Source organism: Crocuta crocuta, unplaced genomic scaffold (genome assembly GCF_008692635.1).
Source record: "Crocuta crocuta isolate KB4526 unplaced genomic scaffold, BGI_CrCroc_1.0 scaffold271, whole genome shotgun sequence".
Taxonomy (NCBI): domain Eukaryota; kingdom Metazoa; phylum Chordata; class Mammalia; order Carnivora; family Hyaenidae; genus Crocuta; species Crocuta crocuta.
In genome coordinates this window covers 1,102,445-1,117,274 of record NW_027527824.1, presented here as the reverse complement: position 1 = coordinate 1,117,274, position 14,830 = coordinate 1,102,445, and the positions used below count along the sequence as shown (strand labels likewise).

The 14,830-nt window shown below is 42.0% G+C and overlaps 1 protein-coding gene across 1 annotated transcript in view; it reads right to left on the bottom strand.

Annotated features, from left to right (window-relative positions):
- Positions 1 to 318, bottom strand: part of MAP6 (microtubule associated protein 6) — a 74,283-nt gene extending 73,965 nt beyond the window's left edge. Inside the window, exon 1 of the mRNA XM_077776323.1 lies at positions 1 to 318. This exon is cut by the window's left edge and continues 642 nt beyond it. Within this exon, the coding sequence (XP_077632449.1) occupies positions 1 to 110 (110 nt within the window). The 5' untranslated portion in view covers positions 111 to 318.
- Between the last annotated feature and the right edge of the window lie 14,512 nt (positions 319 to 14,830).

Here is a 14,830-nt window from a genome sequence, read left to right as displayed (position 1 = left end):
GTGGCCTCAAAGTACTTGGTAAAAACCAGCGGCACAGCGATGTCCGCCTTGTCCAGCTGGTTCCAGAAGCGGGCAATGCAGCAGGCCCGCGTGATGCACGGCCACGCCATGATGCTAGCTGCAAAGCTGGCCCTGCCTCTTTCTTTTTGTGGCTCTCAAGCAAGTCTCTAATCTTACTTCAGTCCCTTGGCCCTCGACCAGTAGCTAATCTGGTTCCCACCGTTTTGCCCCCAGTGGCCTGCGCTACCTCGGTCTTCTCCCTCAGAGAGCGCCCAGGAAGGTCAAACTATCACCGAGATAAAGTCCGTAAAGTCCCCCGATTACCGGCTGCAAACGCCTCCGGGAGCCTCCTGCAAAGGTCTTGGGAGCGCAGTCTGCTGCGGGCACAGATGGGTGAGACACAAGGCGTCCCCGAGTCCCCGGGAGAGGGCGTCTGGGTCGCGCCCCTCCCTGCGGCGGCGGCGCGCAGACCCCGGCCAAGCGAGGCGACGCGAGGCGAGGTGGCTGCGGGCTTAAGCCATGGCGTAGAGGAAGGGCCGAGCAGTGTGGCTTTCGGGTCCACGGACGAGGCTGTATTCTCCTACTCCGAGGCGTCCCGTCGCAGCCGGCCACCTAGCAGGGCTCGGAGGCGATCACCTCCAGCGGAGACCGAGCATTGCTGCAGCAGCTGCTCCCAATGATGCTGCAGCCGCTGTGCCGCCGCCGTCTCTGCTGCAGGCAAGCGGCCCCACCCTTATCTACGGCTCGGCAGGGGGAAAAAAATCCAGGAAAGATGCTGAGAGAAAGCGAGCTGCAGAAAAAAATCACCTGCTTTCGTCAGCGCGCGCTGCTGGGAGCTCGCCCTGGCTCGTCCCCTCCCCCCTCCGCTCCGGCAGCTCCTCCCTCCTCAGCTCCTAGGCAACAGCCGAATCTGGGGCCTAGGTGGGTTCAAGTCTCAGGCTGGTGACTGACTTGGCTGTCCTTATGCCGCTCTCCTCCCCGCCCCCCCCCCACCGGGAGCCCGAGGCTCCTCTTTTGTAAAATCGGGCCAATCATGGAGGAGGGGGATTCAGTTTTTAAAATACGAAGGATATCCCGAGTGAAATGTCTGTTCCCAGAATAGATGCTTTTTAAAGAGAAAGCTGGTGTTACTGGGCGGGATTTGAGCTCAGTTTGGCTGGCTCCTGATCCAAGCACTTGCCAGTCCTGCTCAGATATGTGGGGATGTGATTCCCCAGGCTGGGGGCACCCTGGCTGTCCCTTTTTTAGAGGATCTTTAGGGGAAGGGTGTCTTAGAGCTGCCCAAGAGCTACCCAGTCCCTCTTCAGCCCAGGGGTCACACTGGAGAGAGACAGGGAAAAGAAAATTCTTGGAAGGGGCCTGAGTGTAGAGGTTGAAGGTAGAAAGGAAACAAGGGGACAGGGTAGGGCCTGATGCACAGGGACATACTGGCATGTTCCTGACCCCCTGGCTTTTGCTCTTCCTCTACTTAAGAGGCGCGGTAGATTTTGGAGTCAGACAGCCTTGATTGGGCTCTGACACTTACTATCTTGTCACTTGGGCAAGTTGGATCATCCCTGGGCCTCAGTAGATTTCATTTGTAGAATGGAGGAAATAATGGCTACCTCAAAGTGGTTTGCTGAGGATCGTTAAGGTCTCAGAGTGGAAGCTTTGAGTCAAATCAAATCCAGTGATTCAAATTCTGGCTTTTTCATTTCTTAGCTGTACGGCCATGGAATATCACTGCACCTTTCTGGTCTTTTACCTGTGAACAGGGATACCAATTCTGAGGATAGAGAATCCCAAGATGTGGGGCACGATCCCATGATGGTGAGATCATGACTGGAGCTGAAATCAAGAGTTGGACACTTAACTGACTGAGCAACTTGGACACCCCTAAAATGAGATATTGCATTAAAAATGCTTACCACAACATCTGGAGTATGGCAATGGCTCAGTGAATGGTAGCTATTAGTATTCAAAGGACCCATCCAGGAAACCCTAGGTGGAGCTTCCCAAGTAGGTCAGCCACTTGAACACCTCCAGGAAGACCTTTTGTTTTTCTAAGTATGCTTTGGCCTCTTTTTCATGTCCCCCCATTTATATCTCCTATACTGTGTTCTACTACCCATCACTAGCAACGGTCACTGGTCTTCAGCTCTGCTTCTCTCTAAGATAGGTAGAGTTTTCATCATCAGGTAAACAGGGGCATTGGTGTTTCTGGGGAAGGAAGTCACTTTCATGTTTAGATTGGGAATGGAGCTGGTGTGTGTGTGTGTGCGCGCGTGTGTGTGTGCGTGTGTGTGTGTGTTTTAACCTTAAACAGGATGAGACAATAAGTCTGATTAATCAATTATCTGTTGAACTTCCTCCTACTTGGGTCTGTGTCTTTCTATGATTTGATTTGAGCTCCACAAATAATATGATGCCTTGGCACTGTTTTCCAGTCATTAGGAAATACATTTCTATAAACAACATAATCTGGTCTGACCCCCAATTCTGCAGAACTCCCTGGGATTTGGTGGGCCTCTTCCCAATAATGAGTTTCAAAGGGATTAGAAACTGGAGGGGCTACTGAGAGTCACTGAGACTTCACCCTGCTTTCTTTTTTTTTTTTTTTTAATTTTTTTTATGTTTTATTTATTTCTAGGAGAGAGAGAGAGACAGCGTGAGCAGGGGAGGGTCAGAGAGAGAGGGAGTCTCAGACTGAAACAGGCTCCAGGCTGTGAGCTGGCAGTCAGCACAGAGCCCGACGCGGGGCTCGAACCCAGGAACCGCGAGATCATGACCATCCGCGAAAGTCGGACGCTTAACCGACTAAGCCACCCAGGCGCCCCCACCCTGCTTTCATTTAACAAGTCTAGTCTCCTGATGCCCACCCTGTGCCTTGGGCATTGTGGAATGCAAACAAGTTCTAGCTCCGAGGGGGCCCTCAATCAGAGGGGTGTGTTATGGGAGGACTGGGAGACAGACAAAATCAATAATTAGTAAGTGGTATGGTCCGCATAACAGAGGTTTGTTCATAAGGTGCTGAATGTATCACCAAGGAGAGCTGAGTAGAAGCTCTCCTATCAGAATTGTAAGGAAGGGTATCCCATGCAACTTCATCATCAGCATCACCTTCCATCTTTGTTTATTTGGATTTTTAAAACACATTCAATGGCACAACTTTCTTGAACCATCCAATAGCCTGATAGGATAGATAAGTCTAATGGTCATCTGTTTATGTTGCTTGCTCAGCCTCCATTCTGATGATGGCAGCACCTCAGTATTTGTCTGTTGGGGACCACTTCTTTCCAACTTTGAGTTCCTATGGTTTGCATAGGATTAACCCTACTTGATCCACCTTCTATAGATGACTATGTGACCCATACCTATTTACTAGGGCACTGCATCCCTATGGCCAAAGTGACTAGTTTATGATGGACATGTGAGCCACACTGGAGCAATTAGAGGAAATCCCAGACTTCAGTTGGGACTATTTGTAAGGAGCCACTCCCTTATTTTTACTGGAATTGCTGAAATGAGAGACCATTAAGATAATGTTGTTAGTGATCATCTTTGCCATCACTGGAGGATGGGGGAAGCTGCTTGTCTAAGATTGAAGCAAACACAGAGAAAGAAGAGGATTCTGCTGAAGCCCATGAAGGCTGCAACTTGTTTCCCAAAGCCCATTCTCACTTTCTTCCCATAACAGAAGCCTCCAAGTTTTAGTTGGGCTCTTGGTCACCCAGCAAGAGACTACCTTCCTCAGCCTCCTTTGCAAGCATATGTACTTCCAAGTCACTTCCTTAAAAGAAGTTGCTTGTGTTCAACTTCATCTTTCTTCCTTCCCACAGGGGAGAATATGGACATGGTAGAGGTGAATTATCATCTGGGAAGTTAAGATGACTATGATATGGTGGTTAAGAGCATTCTGGTACCAGAATTTAACCCTAGGTAGGGGAGGGTAGAAGAACAAGATGGAAGAAAACTATCTTGAGTGACCTCACAGGATGGAGCTGCCTAACAGTCTTAGACCACTTCATTGCTTCTGGAATATTATGTGAGAAAGAAATAACACTTCTCTCTTGTTTGAACCACTGTTTTGAAGGTCTCTATTTTTAGTATGTTAATCATTTGAGGATCTGGCCATGCTTAAATTAACTTGAGGGATAAGAAAACAGCATGGAACTAAAATACTAGCAAGTAATATGTCTGATAGGAGGGAGTCATCAGGTTTCAAAAATCCTTTTATGTTTGTGAGGAAAGTAGAGATACTGATTAAATTATTAGCCTAGAATGTTTATCAACTTAAAAATGCACATTAAAAGGAAGAAAAGGAGTGGGTGGCACCTTGGTGGGCTCAGTTGGTTAAGCATCCAACTCTTGATTTCCACTCAGGTCATGATCTCCTGGTTGGTGAGACTGAGCCCCGTGCTGTCAGCGTGGAGCCTGCTTGGGATCCTCTCTTGCCCTCTTTTCTCTGCCCCTCCCCTGCTCTCTCTCTCTCTCTCTCTCTTTCTTCCTCTCAAAATAAATAAATAAACATTATTTTTAAAGTGAAAGAGGGCGCCTTCATGACTCAGTTGGTTAAGCATTCAACTTCCACTCAGATCATGGTCTCGTAGTTTGTGAGTTTGGGCCCCACATCAGGCTGCACGCTGACAGTGCAGAGCCTGCTTGGGATTCTCTCTTTCTCTCTCTACCCCTTTCCCACTAGCACACTCTATCTCTCTCAAAATAAATAAACTTTAAAGATAAATTTAAAAAATAAGAGTAAGAGAAAGAAAAAAGAATATAGAAAGCTTCATCAAGGGCAGTAAAAGGATAAAAATAAGCAAAGAAAACATGGCAAATAGCAATTACAATTTAAAGTGGTAGAAACATTTTAAAATATATTAGTGATTGGGGTAAATGTAAATAATCAAAATTTTATGGTTAAAAGAGAACGTCAGATTGGAGAAAAAACAAAACAAAGCAAAAGGCAATCAGTCATTGTTTTCAAGAGGCATCAATGGACACATATGGACATGAATATGGGGGAAACATGATGGGAAAAGATATAGTAGAAAAACACTAACCAAAAGGAAGCTGTATGATTATATTACAATCAGGCAAAATTGGTCTTAAAACAAAAAGTATTACTGAAGGTAAAAATGGTCATCACAGGGGCACCTGGGTGGCTCAGTCAGTGGAGCAGGAGACTCTTGATCTCCAGGTTGTGAGTTCAAGCCCCATACTGGGTGTACAGATTACTTAAAAATAAAATCTTTTNTTGGGGATGAGCACTGAGTGTTATGTGGAAACTAATTTGACAATAAACTATTAAAAAAAAAATAAATACACATTAAAAAATATATTTCAGAAGAAATTATAATGGATACTAGAAAATAATCAGAGCTGGAAGAAAATGAAAATACTGCATATCAAAGTTTATGGGCTGCAGCGGTCACAGAGAAATTTATAACCTAAATACATACTTTAGAAACAAATATGATTAAAAATACTCTAGTGATTAAACTTAAGAAGTCAGAGATAGTACAGAACAAACCAAAGAAAGGAGAAGGGGAAAAATATAAAGAAAAGAGCAAGGTAATTAAATATATAACAACCATACATTAGAGACTGTCAACAAATCCAAAAGCTTCTTCTGTAACATAGACAAATCTCTGATAGGCTTACCCAGAAACAAAAGCAAACAAACAAAAAAGAAGTCACACACCAACAAGTTTTAGGATTGTAAAGAGAGACGGTTGTACACAGAGCAGATATTTAAAGAATGGTTGGCAGGAATTATTCTCTGCTGATAAATTTGAAACACCTATGCAGTAGCTAACTTTCAGAATTGCTTACAATTGTCTTGACATCCTGGTGGCCACAGCTTTGTGAAGTCCTCTCCCATGCTGACTAGAGCTGACCTGTGTAACCAGTAGGATATTGTGAAAATAATGGCATGTGACTTCTGAACTGAGTCATTTTGTAGTTTTCACTTTGGGACATTGTGGTTTTCACTTTGCTCTCTCTCGGATCACTCACTGTGGGGAAGCCAGCCACCATACTGTGATGATACCCAAGCAACTCCATGGAAAGCTCCACGTGGTGAAGAACTGAGGCCTCCTGCTATCAGCCATATGAGTGAACCAAATCAGGAGTGGATCTTCTAGACCTACGCAAAGGTTCAAATGATTGCAACATTGGCTGACATCTTGACTGTCACTTCATGTGACCTTAAACCAAAAGCACCCAGCTAGTCATTCCTGACTAGGAATCCAGGAATCTGACCACGGAAACTATGTGAGATAAATAGTTCTTGTTACTGAAAGTGCTAAGTTTGGGGGTGATTTATTTTAAATAGGTTATATGTATTTATTTCAAATAAACTTTATTTTTTTAGAGAAGTTTTATTAGGTTCACAGCAAAATGGAACGGAAACTGCAGAGAGTTCTCATTTCCCCCTCCTCCCACATTCACACAACTTGTCTCACTATCAACATCCTATACCAGAATGGTACATTTATTATGACTGATGAACCCACATTGATACTACATCACCCAAAGTCCACAGTCTACTTTAGGGTCTACTCTTGGTGTTTTGCCTTCTATGAAACCCAGGTTTTGACAAATGTGCAATAACATGTATCCACCATCATAATACTATACAAAATAATTTTATTGCCTAAAAAAACCCCTCTCTGCTCTGCAGATTCGTCCCTCTCTCCCTCTAACCCCTGGCCAACCACTGATCTTGGTTTTGTCTTTGGTACTGTGTCCATGGTTTTACCTGTTCCAGAATATCATACGTTGGAATCGTACAGTAGATAGCCTTGTCAGATTATCTTCTTTCACTTAGTAATGTACACTTTTTTTAATGCTTATTTAATTTTGAAAGACAGAGAGAGCACTGGCGGGAGAGATGCAGAGAGAGAGGGAGACACAGAATCCAAAGCAGGCTCTGGGCTCTAAGATGTCAGCACAGAGCCTGACGCGGGGCTTGAACTCACAGACCGTGAGATCATGACCTGAGCCAAAGTCAGATGGCCAACTGACTAGCCACGCAGGTGCCCCAGTAATGTACACTTAAGTTTCCTCCATGTCTTGATATGGCTTGATAGCTCCTTTCTTTTTAGCACTAAAATAGTATTTCATTGGATACAACACAGTTAATTTATCCATTCACATACTGAGGGATGTCCTGGCTTCTGAGTTCTGGAAAATATAAATAAAACTGCTAAAAATATCTGTGTACTGTGGACTGACATAGATTTTTCAACTCCTTTGAGTAAATATGAAGGAGCATGATTACGGCATCATATGATAAGACTATATTTAGTTTTGTAAGAAATCACTACACTGACTTCCAAAGTGGCTGTACCATTTGCTTTCCCACCTACAATGCGTGAGAGTTCCTTTACATCCTCACCAGTGTTTGGTGATGCCAGTGTTCTGGATTTTGGCATTCTAATGGGTATGTGGTAGTATTTCACTGTTGTTTGAATTGCATTTACCTAATGACATATGATGTGGAGCATCTTTTCTTATCCTGACTTACCATTTGTGCATTTTCTTTGGTGAGGTGTCTGCTCCAGGCTTCTATTTATTTTTTAATCAGATTGTTCATTTTCTTACTGTGAGTTTTAAGAATTCTTACTATATTTGGGGTAATAGTCCTTTAGCAGATATGCCTTTTGCAAATATTTTCTCACAGTCTGTGGCTTGTCTTCTCATTCTCTTGACAGTATCTTTTGCAGAGCAGAAGTGTTTAATTTTAATGAAATCCAGTGTATAGATTTTTTCCTTTAATGGATTGTGCCTTTGGTGTTACAACTAAAAAGTCACTGTTGGCGGGGTGGAGTGGGGGCTGCATAGCTCATTTGGTTAAGTGTCAGACTCCTGATTTCAGCTCAGTCATGATCTTGTGGTTGTGAGGTCGAGCCCCACAGGGAGCCCCCACATAGAGTCCTCATGTTTGGCTCCATATTGGCTCCATGCCTGGCTCCTTGCTGGGCTGCTGGGCATGGAGCCTACTTGAGATTCTCTCTCTCTCTCTCTCTCCTTCTGTCCCTCCCCTGCTCATGCTCTTTCTCTCTCTCTCTCAAAAATAAATAAAAATTAAAAAAATTAAAAGTCACTGCCATACCCAGGGTCATATAGATTTACTCCTATATTTTCTAGGAGTTTTAGTGTTTTGCATTGTACATATTAGGTTTACGATCGTTAAGTTTTGTGAAAGGCTAGTGTCTAGATTTTTTTAATCATTTGGATGTCTATTTGTTCCAGCACCATTTGTTGAAAAGACTTTTTCTTCACTGTATTGCCTTTGCTCCTTTGTCAGAGATCAGTTGACTGTATTCATGTAGGTCTATTCTTGAGTACTCTGTTCTGTCCCTTTGATCTATCTGCCTCTTCTTCCACCAGTACTACACTGTCCTGATTACTGTAGCTTTATAGTAAGTCTTGAAGTCAGGTAGCATAGGTCCTCCAACTTTGCTCTTTTCTTTCAATATTGTGTTGGCTATTCTGAGTCTTTTGCCTCTCCATATAAACCTTAGAGTTGGTTTATTGATATCCACAAAATAACTTGCTGGGATTGCATTGAAGTTTGGGAGTGATTTCTTATGTGACAAGAGACAACTAACGCACCGAGGGGAAATAAGTAATTCTTAGGAAAAAATATATCTTACTAAAATTGATTTAAGAAGGAATAGAAAACTTGAATAGTTGGATAAATTGAATTAGTTGTTAAAAATCTACCTATAAAGGAAAACCAAACAAGATAAAATAAAATATGTGATCTATTTGACTTTACAGGTAAGTCTCACAAAACTTTCATAGAGCAGACGATCTGTATGTTATGCAAATTATTCCATTAAACGGAAAAAAAGGAGGAACTTCCCATTCCAGTTAAAAATTTTTAAAAATGTTTTATTTATTTCTGAGAGAGAGAGAGAGACAGCATGAGCAGGGGAGGGTCAGAGAGAGAGGGAGATAGAGAGTCTGAAACAGGCTCCAGGCCCTGAGTTAGCTGTCAGCACAGAGCCTGATGCAGCACTCGAACCCATGAACCATGAGATCATGACCTGAGCTGAAGTCGGATGCTTAACCGACTGAGCCACCCAGGTGCCCCCCATTCCAGTTTAGAAAGCCAGTATAAAATATGTACCATGAGAAACTAGACAAGAGTAATAGGAAGAAGAAAAATCATAGGCCAATCATAGATATAAAAATCTTAAATAAATTGTTAGCAAACAGTTCAGAATTGTACATAAAAATCATGATTTATCAATATTAAGTAATGTTTATCCAAGAATGAACACTGGTTTAATAACAGAAAATCTGTAGACATAATACTACATGCTAACAGGTTCAATAGAAACATCAGACAACAGGGGTGCCTGGGTGGCTTTGTTGGTTAAGCGTCCAACTCTTGATTTCAGCTCAGGTCATGATTTCACGGTTTGTGAGTTTGAGCCCCACATTGGGCTCTGTGCTGACAGCACAGAGCTTGCTTGGGATTCTCTCTTTCCCCTCTCTTTCTGCCCCTGCCCCGCTTGCTCTCTCTCTCTCTCTCTCAAAATAAATAAACTTAAAAAATTTTTTAAATAAAAAAAACATCGTACAACCATTGCAAATAGATGTGTTTTGGAAAACATGAGAGAAGTTGACACCCATTAATTAATTTTAAAAATTCTTAGCAAGGTAGAACTTTCTAGCATGTCAAAGGATATATATCAAAACCTATTAGAAATAGTATATTTAGGGCGAAGTGCTGGAAGCCTTCTCTATCTTCAGGAACACAAACAGGGGGGCAGTTGATCCCAGTCATAAAGAATGGGTAGGAAGGTCCAATGCATTTTGATTTCCCGCTATGAAGCCAGGTGAGATTTAGAAACAAGTACCTCAGTGCTTTTCCTATGATGGTATGACTGCAGAAACAGCGATTATACCCCAAATCATGGAGTCTTTGAATCTTGGAATCAGAAGAAAAGATTGAGAATTTTAGAATCATAAACCATCTATGTGGAGTCCTAGAATCTCAGAATAATAGAATGATACAGCCTTAGAATCCTAGAAAAAAATGAATGTTAAAATCCCTAGACTCTGGAAAAAATTGAATATGTTCAGAACCCTTTTTGGTTTTTTTCAAACTTATGTTTCAGGCTAAAAAAATTCTTCCTTATATATTGGGCCAAAATAGGAATTCTTACAATTTCCATCTTGCCTTGGGACCACACATGACAGCATTTTAAAGTCGTATTTAAAAACCACCATTATATCCCCTGATCCTCTCTTCTCAGGATAAATATTCCCATTTTCTTCATTTAATATAATACATAAATATTGTAGTAAAGCAAGATACTTTGAGACTCTGTAGATCTCCTGTTACTCATCAAATTTTCATCTGCTAGTTTTAACAGCTATTGATGGCTGTTGCCTAAGACCATTATTACTACAATGTTTGCCAAAAAGTGATTTTCTAACTCTATTATTCCTTCTACATTTATTAGCTGGCATCATTGTTTACATCAGTATGGGTTCATGGATTGTTACATTTTTTCAATGGTTTTAATCCATTACTATCACTTTTTATTTTGATGCTCAAGTTGTTCCATTATTTTCTCCCCTTGGTGATGGCTCTGCAGCTCCTTTATTTTTTTAAGTTTGTTTATTTATTTCAGAGAGACAGGGGGAGAGAGAATCACAAGGAGGCTCCGTGCTGCCAGTGTAGAGATCGATGTGGGGCCACAAAACTGCGAGATCATGACCTGAGCTGAAACCAAGAGTTGGACACTTTTCTTTTATGTTCTTGGGTAATGGTTTTTGTCGTAACTGGAAATGGCACTTGCTTTTCCTTTTTATTTCTAAATAATTATAAACTTACAAGAAGTTGCAAAAGTACTACCAAGAGGCCCCTGTGGCCATCACCTAGCTTCTTCCAATGGTCACATCTCAAATAATTACAGTACATTATCAAAACAAGGGATTGTACATTAATACCATACAGTTAACTAGACTGCAGACCTTATTTAGATTTTATAGTTTTTGCACACACTCCATTTACATTATGTCTTCATGGATAGTCCTGTGATGTTTTACCATATATTTGTATAAACACCATTGCAATCAAGATACAGGACTGTACTATCAGTACAAAGGATCTCTCGCTCTCTCTTTAAATGTTGGTTTATTTTTTGAGAGAGAGAGACAGAGTGCGAGTGGGGGAGGGGCAGAAAGAGAGGGAGACACAGAATCTGAAGCAGGCTGTTAGCATAGAGTCCCACACGGGGCTCAAAATCAGGAGCCGTGAGATCATGACCTGAGCCAAAGTCAGATGCTTAACTGACTGAGCCACCCAGGCACCCCAAAGATCTCTCTCTCCCGTTACCTTCATCCTCACACCCTTGCCTGATTTCGCTGGTTTCCTTGGCAACCACTAATCTGGTCTCCATCTCTAAGCTTTTGATATTTCTGAAGGTCATATAGATGGAATCATAGAGTGTGGAACCTTTTCCTTTCAGCATAATTCCCTTAAGATCCACCCAAATTGTTATATATGTTGACAGTTTGTTCTTTCTTATTGCTGAGTATTTCCATTGTATAAATAAGCCACATTTTGTTTCACCATTCACCCATGGAAGGACATCTGGGTTGTTTCCAATTTGGGGACTTTACAAATAAAGCTGGTGTGAACATGCACTACTGGTTCTGTGAACACATTTTCACTTCTCTGGGATAAGTGCTCAGGAGTCATTTACAGATTATATGGTAAGTGTATATTTAACTTTTTAAGAAACTGCTATCTATTTTCCAGAATGGGCTCCACTGTTCTGCATTCCTACCAGCAGTGGATAAAAGATCCAACCTGGCACTTCCTTGACAATATTTGGTATTATCATTTCTTTTTTATTTTAGCCATTCTGATATGCATGTAGGAAGATCTCATCATGATTTTAATTTAGCATTACCCTAATGTATAGGGATGTTGACCATCTTTTCATATACTTCTTTGAACTGACATATTTTTAAATTACATCTTTTATTATAGTTATACACAATAGGGTTCTTGAATTTTTGCATGTATTGATCTCTATTTACCAACCATAATAACTTTCTAATTAGTTATAATCATTTATAGATGATCTTGAATTTATTGTTCACAAAAATGACAATTTTGTCTTTCTTATTTATACCTTTCATTTCTTCCTCTTATCCAATTATTCCTAATACACCTCTAGAATTATTGTTCCTGACTTCAGTGGGAAGGTTTCCAATATTTCCCATTAAGTATGATGTTGATTTTTGGCACAAAATATTTAGAAACTATCCACTTGCTCCAATTTTACTAAGCCATTTTTTAAACATCAGTAATATGTGGTGAATTTATCAAATGTCTTTTTAGTCTCTTCAGAGATGATCATGTCTTTTCCACTTTGATCTTTCAACATATGTAATTATAATATAGTTTTTTTGAGAAAGACAGAGAGAGGCACAGAGAGAGGAAGGGACAGAGGATCCAAACGGGGTTCCATGCTGACAGCAGTGAGTCCAATGTGGGGCTTGAACTCATAAACTGAGAGATCACGACCTGAGGCGAAGTCGGATGCTCAACCGAATGAGTCACCCAGGCGCCCCTATAATATAGCTTATTAATATTAAACCATTCTTGCTGTTTTGGTATAAGGTCAATTTGGTTGTAGTGTGTTGCTCTTTTAAAGTGCTTCAGAATTCTATTCACTAAAATTTTAAAGATTTTTTTTGTTTTAATACTTACAAATAAGCTTGGTCTGTTTCCTTTTTGCTGTGCCTTCTGGTCAGGGTGGCCACCAATGCTGTGATGGCTTTACAAAAAGCATTTGGATGCTTTACTTTTCTGTGCACTGTAACGGTTTAAATGGCATTGGAGTTAACCCTTTCCTAATGACTCCGGATGACTTGCCTGTGAATCACCTGCACTGGAGCAGGGGAGCTCTTTGCCTGCTGCCGGGGGCAGGGAGTCATGTCATTCCCCTGCTTGAGATATTTCAATGGCTTCCCATTGCTCTTAGAATAAAATCTGATTCTTTACCAGCCTTCAAGGCCCTGCATGACCTGGTTCAGGTCTACTAACACTTCTCTCAGACCATCTTCTGCTGTTCACTTCACTCCAGCCACATCCAGTCCCTTTCTGTTCCTGAAACACACCAGGCTCTTTCCAGCCCAGGAAGCTCTGCACTTGCTGGTTCCTCTGCCTGGAATGTTCATTCAACTGTTATATGAGAATCCTTATCCTTATCCATCAGGCCTTGCCTCAAACAAGCCCTCCCTCCTATCCTATGTAGTGTGAGGTCCCTTAGTTCCCCTTCACCATTCTGTTTCCCTACCATATCACTCATTGTGATCTGTAATTATCTTGTTAACTTTTTTACTTGCCTAATGTCTCCTATGCTATCTTCCACCCCACCGTTGACTGTGAGCTCCTTTGAGTCCTCCCAGAACCTTGCCTGTCTTATTTATACTGTTTCCATTCCCTAGAATTGTGTTTGGCACCTAGCAGACAGCCAAACACACACACAGACAGACAGACAGACAGACAGACACACACACACACACACACACACACACACACGCACGTGTGCGCGTAAAAAATATTGTTGACTGACTGAATCAATCAGAGGACCAGTGAAGGGAACACTGTGAAGAATAGCAGTACTATTATCAGAAAATAGATAAGGAGGGGCGCCTGGGTGGCTTAGCCGGTTAAGCGTCTGACTTTCGCTTAGGTCATGATCTCGCAGTTTGTGGGTTCGAGCCCTGCGTCGGGCTCTGTGCTGACTGCCAGCTCAGAGCCTGGAGCCTGTTTCAGTCTGTGACTCCCTCTCTCTCTGACCCTCTCCTGCTCGTGCTGTCTCTCTCTCTCTCCTAGAAATAAATAAAACATTTAAAAAAAAAAAAGAAAATAGATAAGGAATCAGCTAGGGAGGAGATTAGTTTTGTACCGGTTTCATTTTAGATGACAGCAAAAGAGCCAGGTGGAAAGTTTCAATAGGCATTTGGAGATATGAGAAGGGAAAAAAAAAAAAAAAAAAGCTGGAGCTATGAGAAGGGAGTGAACTGGAGAGGGTTACAAATGTAGACTTGAGAATTTTCCTTAACCATCTGTTAATGTACTCCATCACTCATCCACCAATGTACATGTCTCTTCACTCATCCATCCATGAATCCATTTACTCACTCATGGATTTAGACCATGGACTTCTGAGTAAACCGTGAGCTAAGCCCTGGGTTCCAGAGATATATTGGCCATTGGACGGCCTCTGTCCTCGAGGAGTGTAAGTCTGGAGGGGAATGGGAGAGTAGTGGACATAAAGTAATAACAGACTGAGTAAGCACAGCTATGAGGTAGCCATAAGTGTATTATACAGAGCATTGCTGAAAACACATGAGTGAAAATGAACAATTTAATCTTGAGAGCATGCCAAAAATTAGGGAGGATTGGAGAGAAGGAGCTAACAACAGCTGACATGAAAAGGAAGAGGTGTGTCAGGGTGGTAAAAGGAGAAAGAGGAGAGAAATTATATCATAGTAGAAAAAACTCAGGCTTTAGAATCTGAGTGACCACACTTTGAATCCCAGCCCTCCTTCTTACCAGGTGGGTAATTTTGGAGAAATGATTTATCCTCTCTGAGCTTCAGTTTCTCCCTGGAAAGTAGATACTAACCCCAAAGCCATGTAGGGTAGGTCCTGCCACATACCTAGTAGGCGCCCGTAGATAGTGGTTGAATGGTGATGCTGGTGCTGGTAGGGGTGGTGGTTATGGTGGAGGTAGGGATGGTAGCGGTGATGGGGTGGTGGTAGGGATGGTAGTGGGGGTGGGGGTGGTAGGGATGGTAGT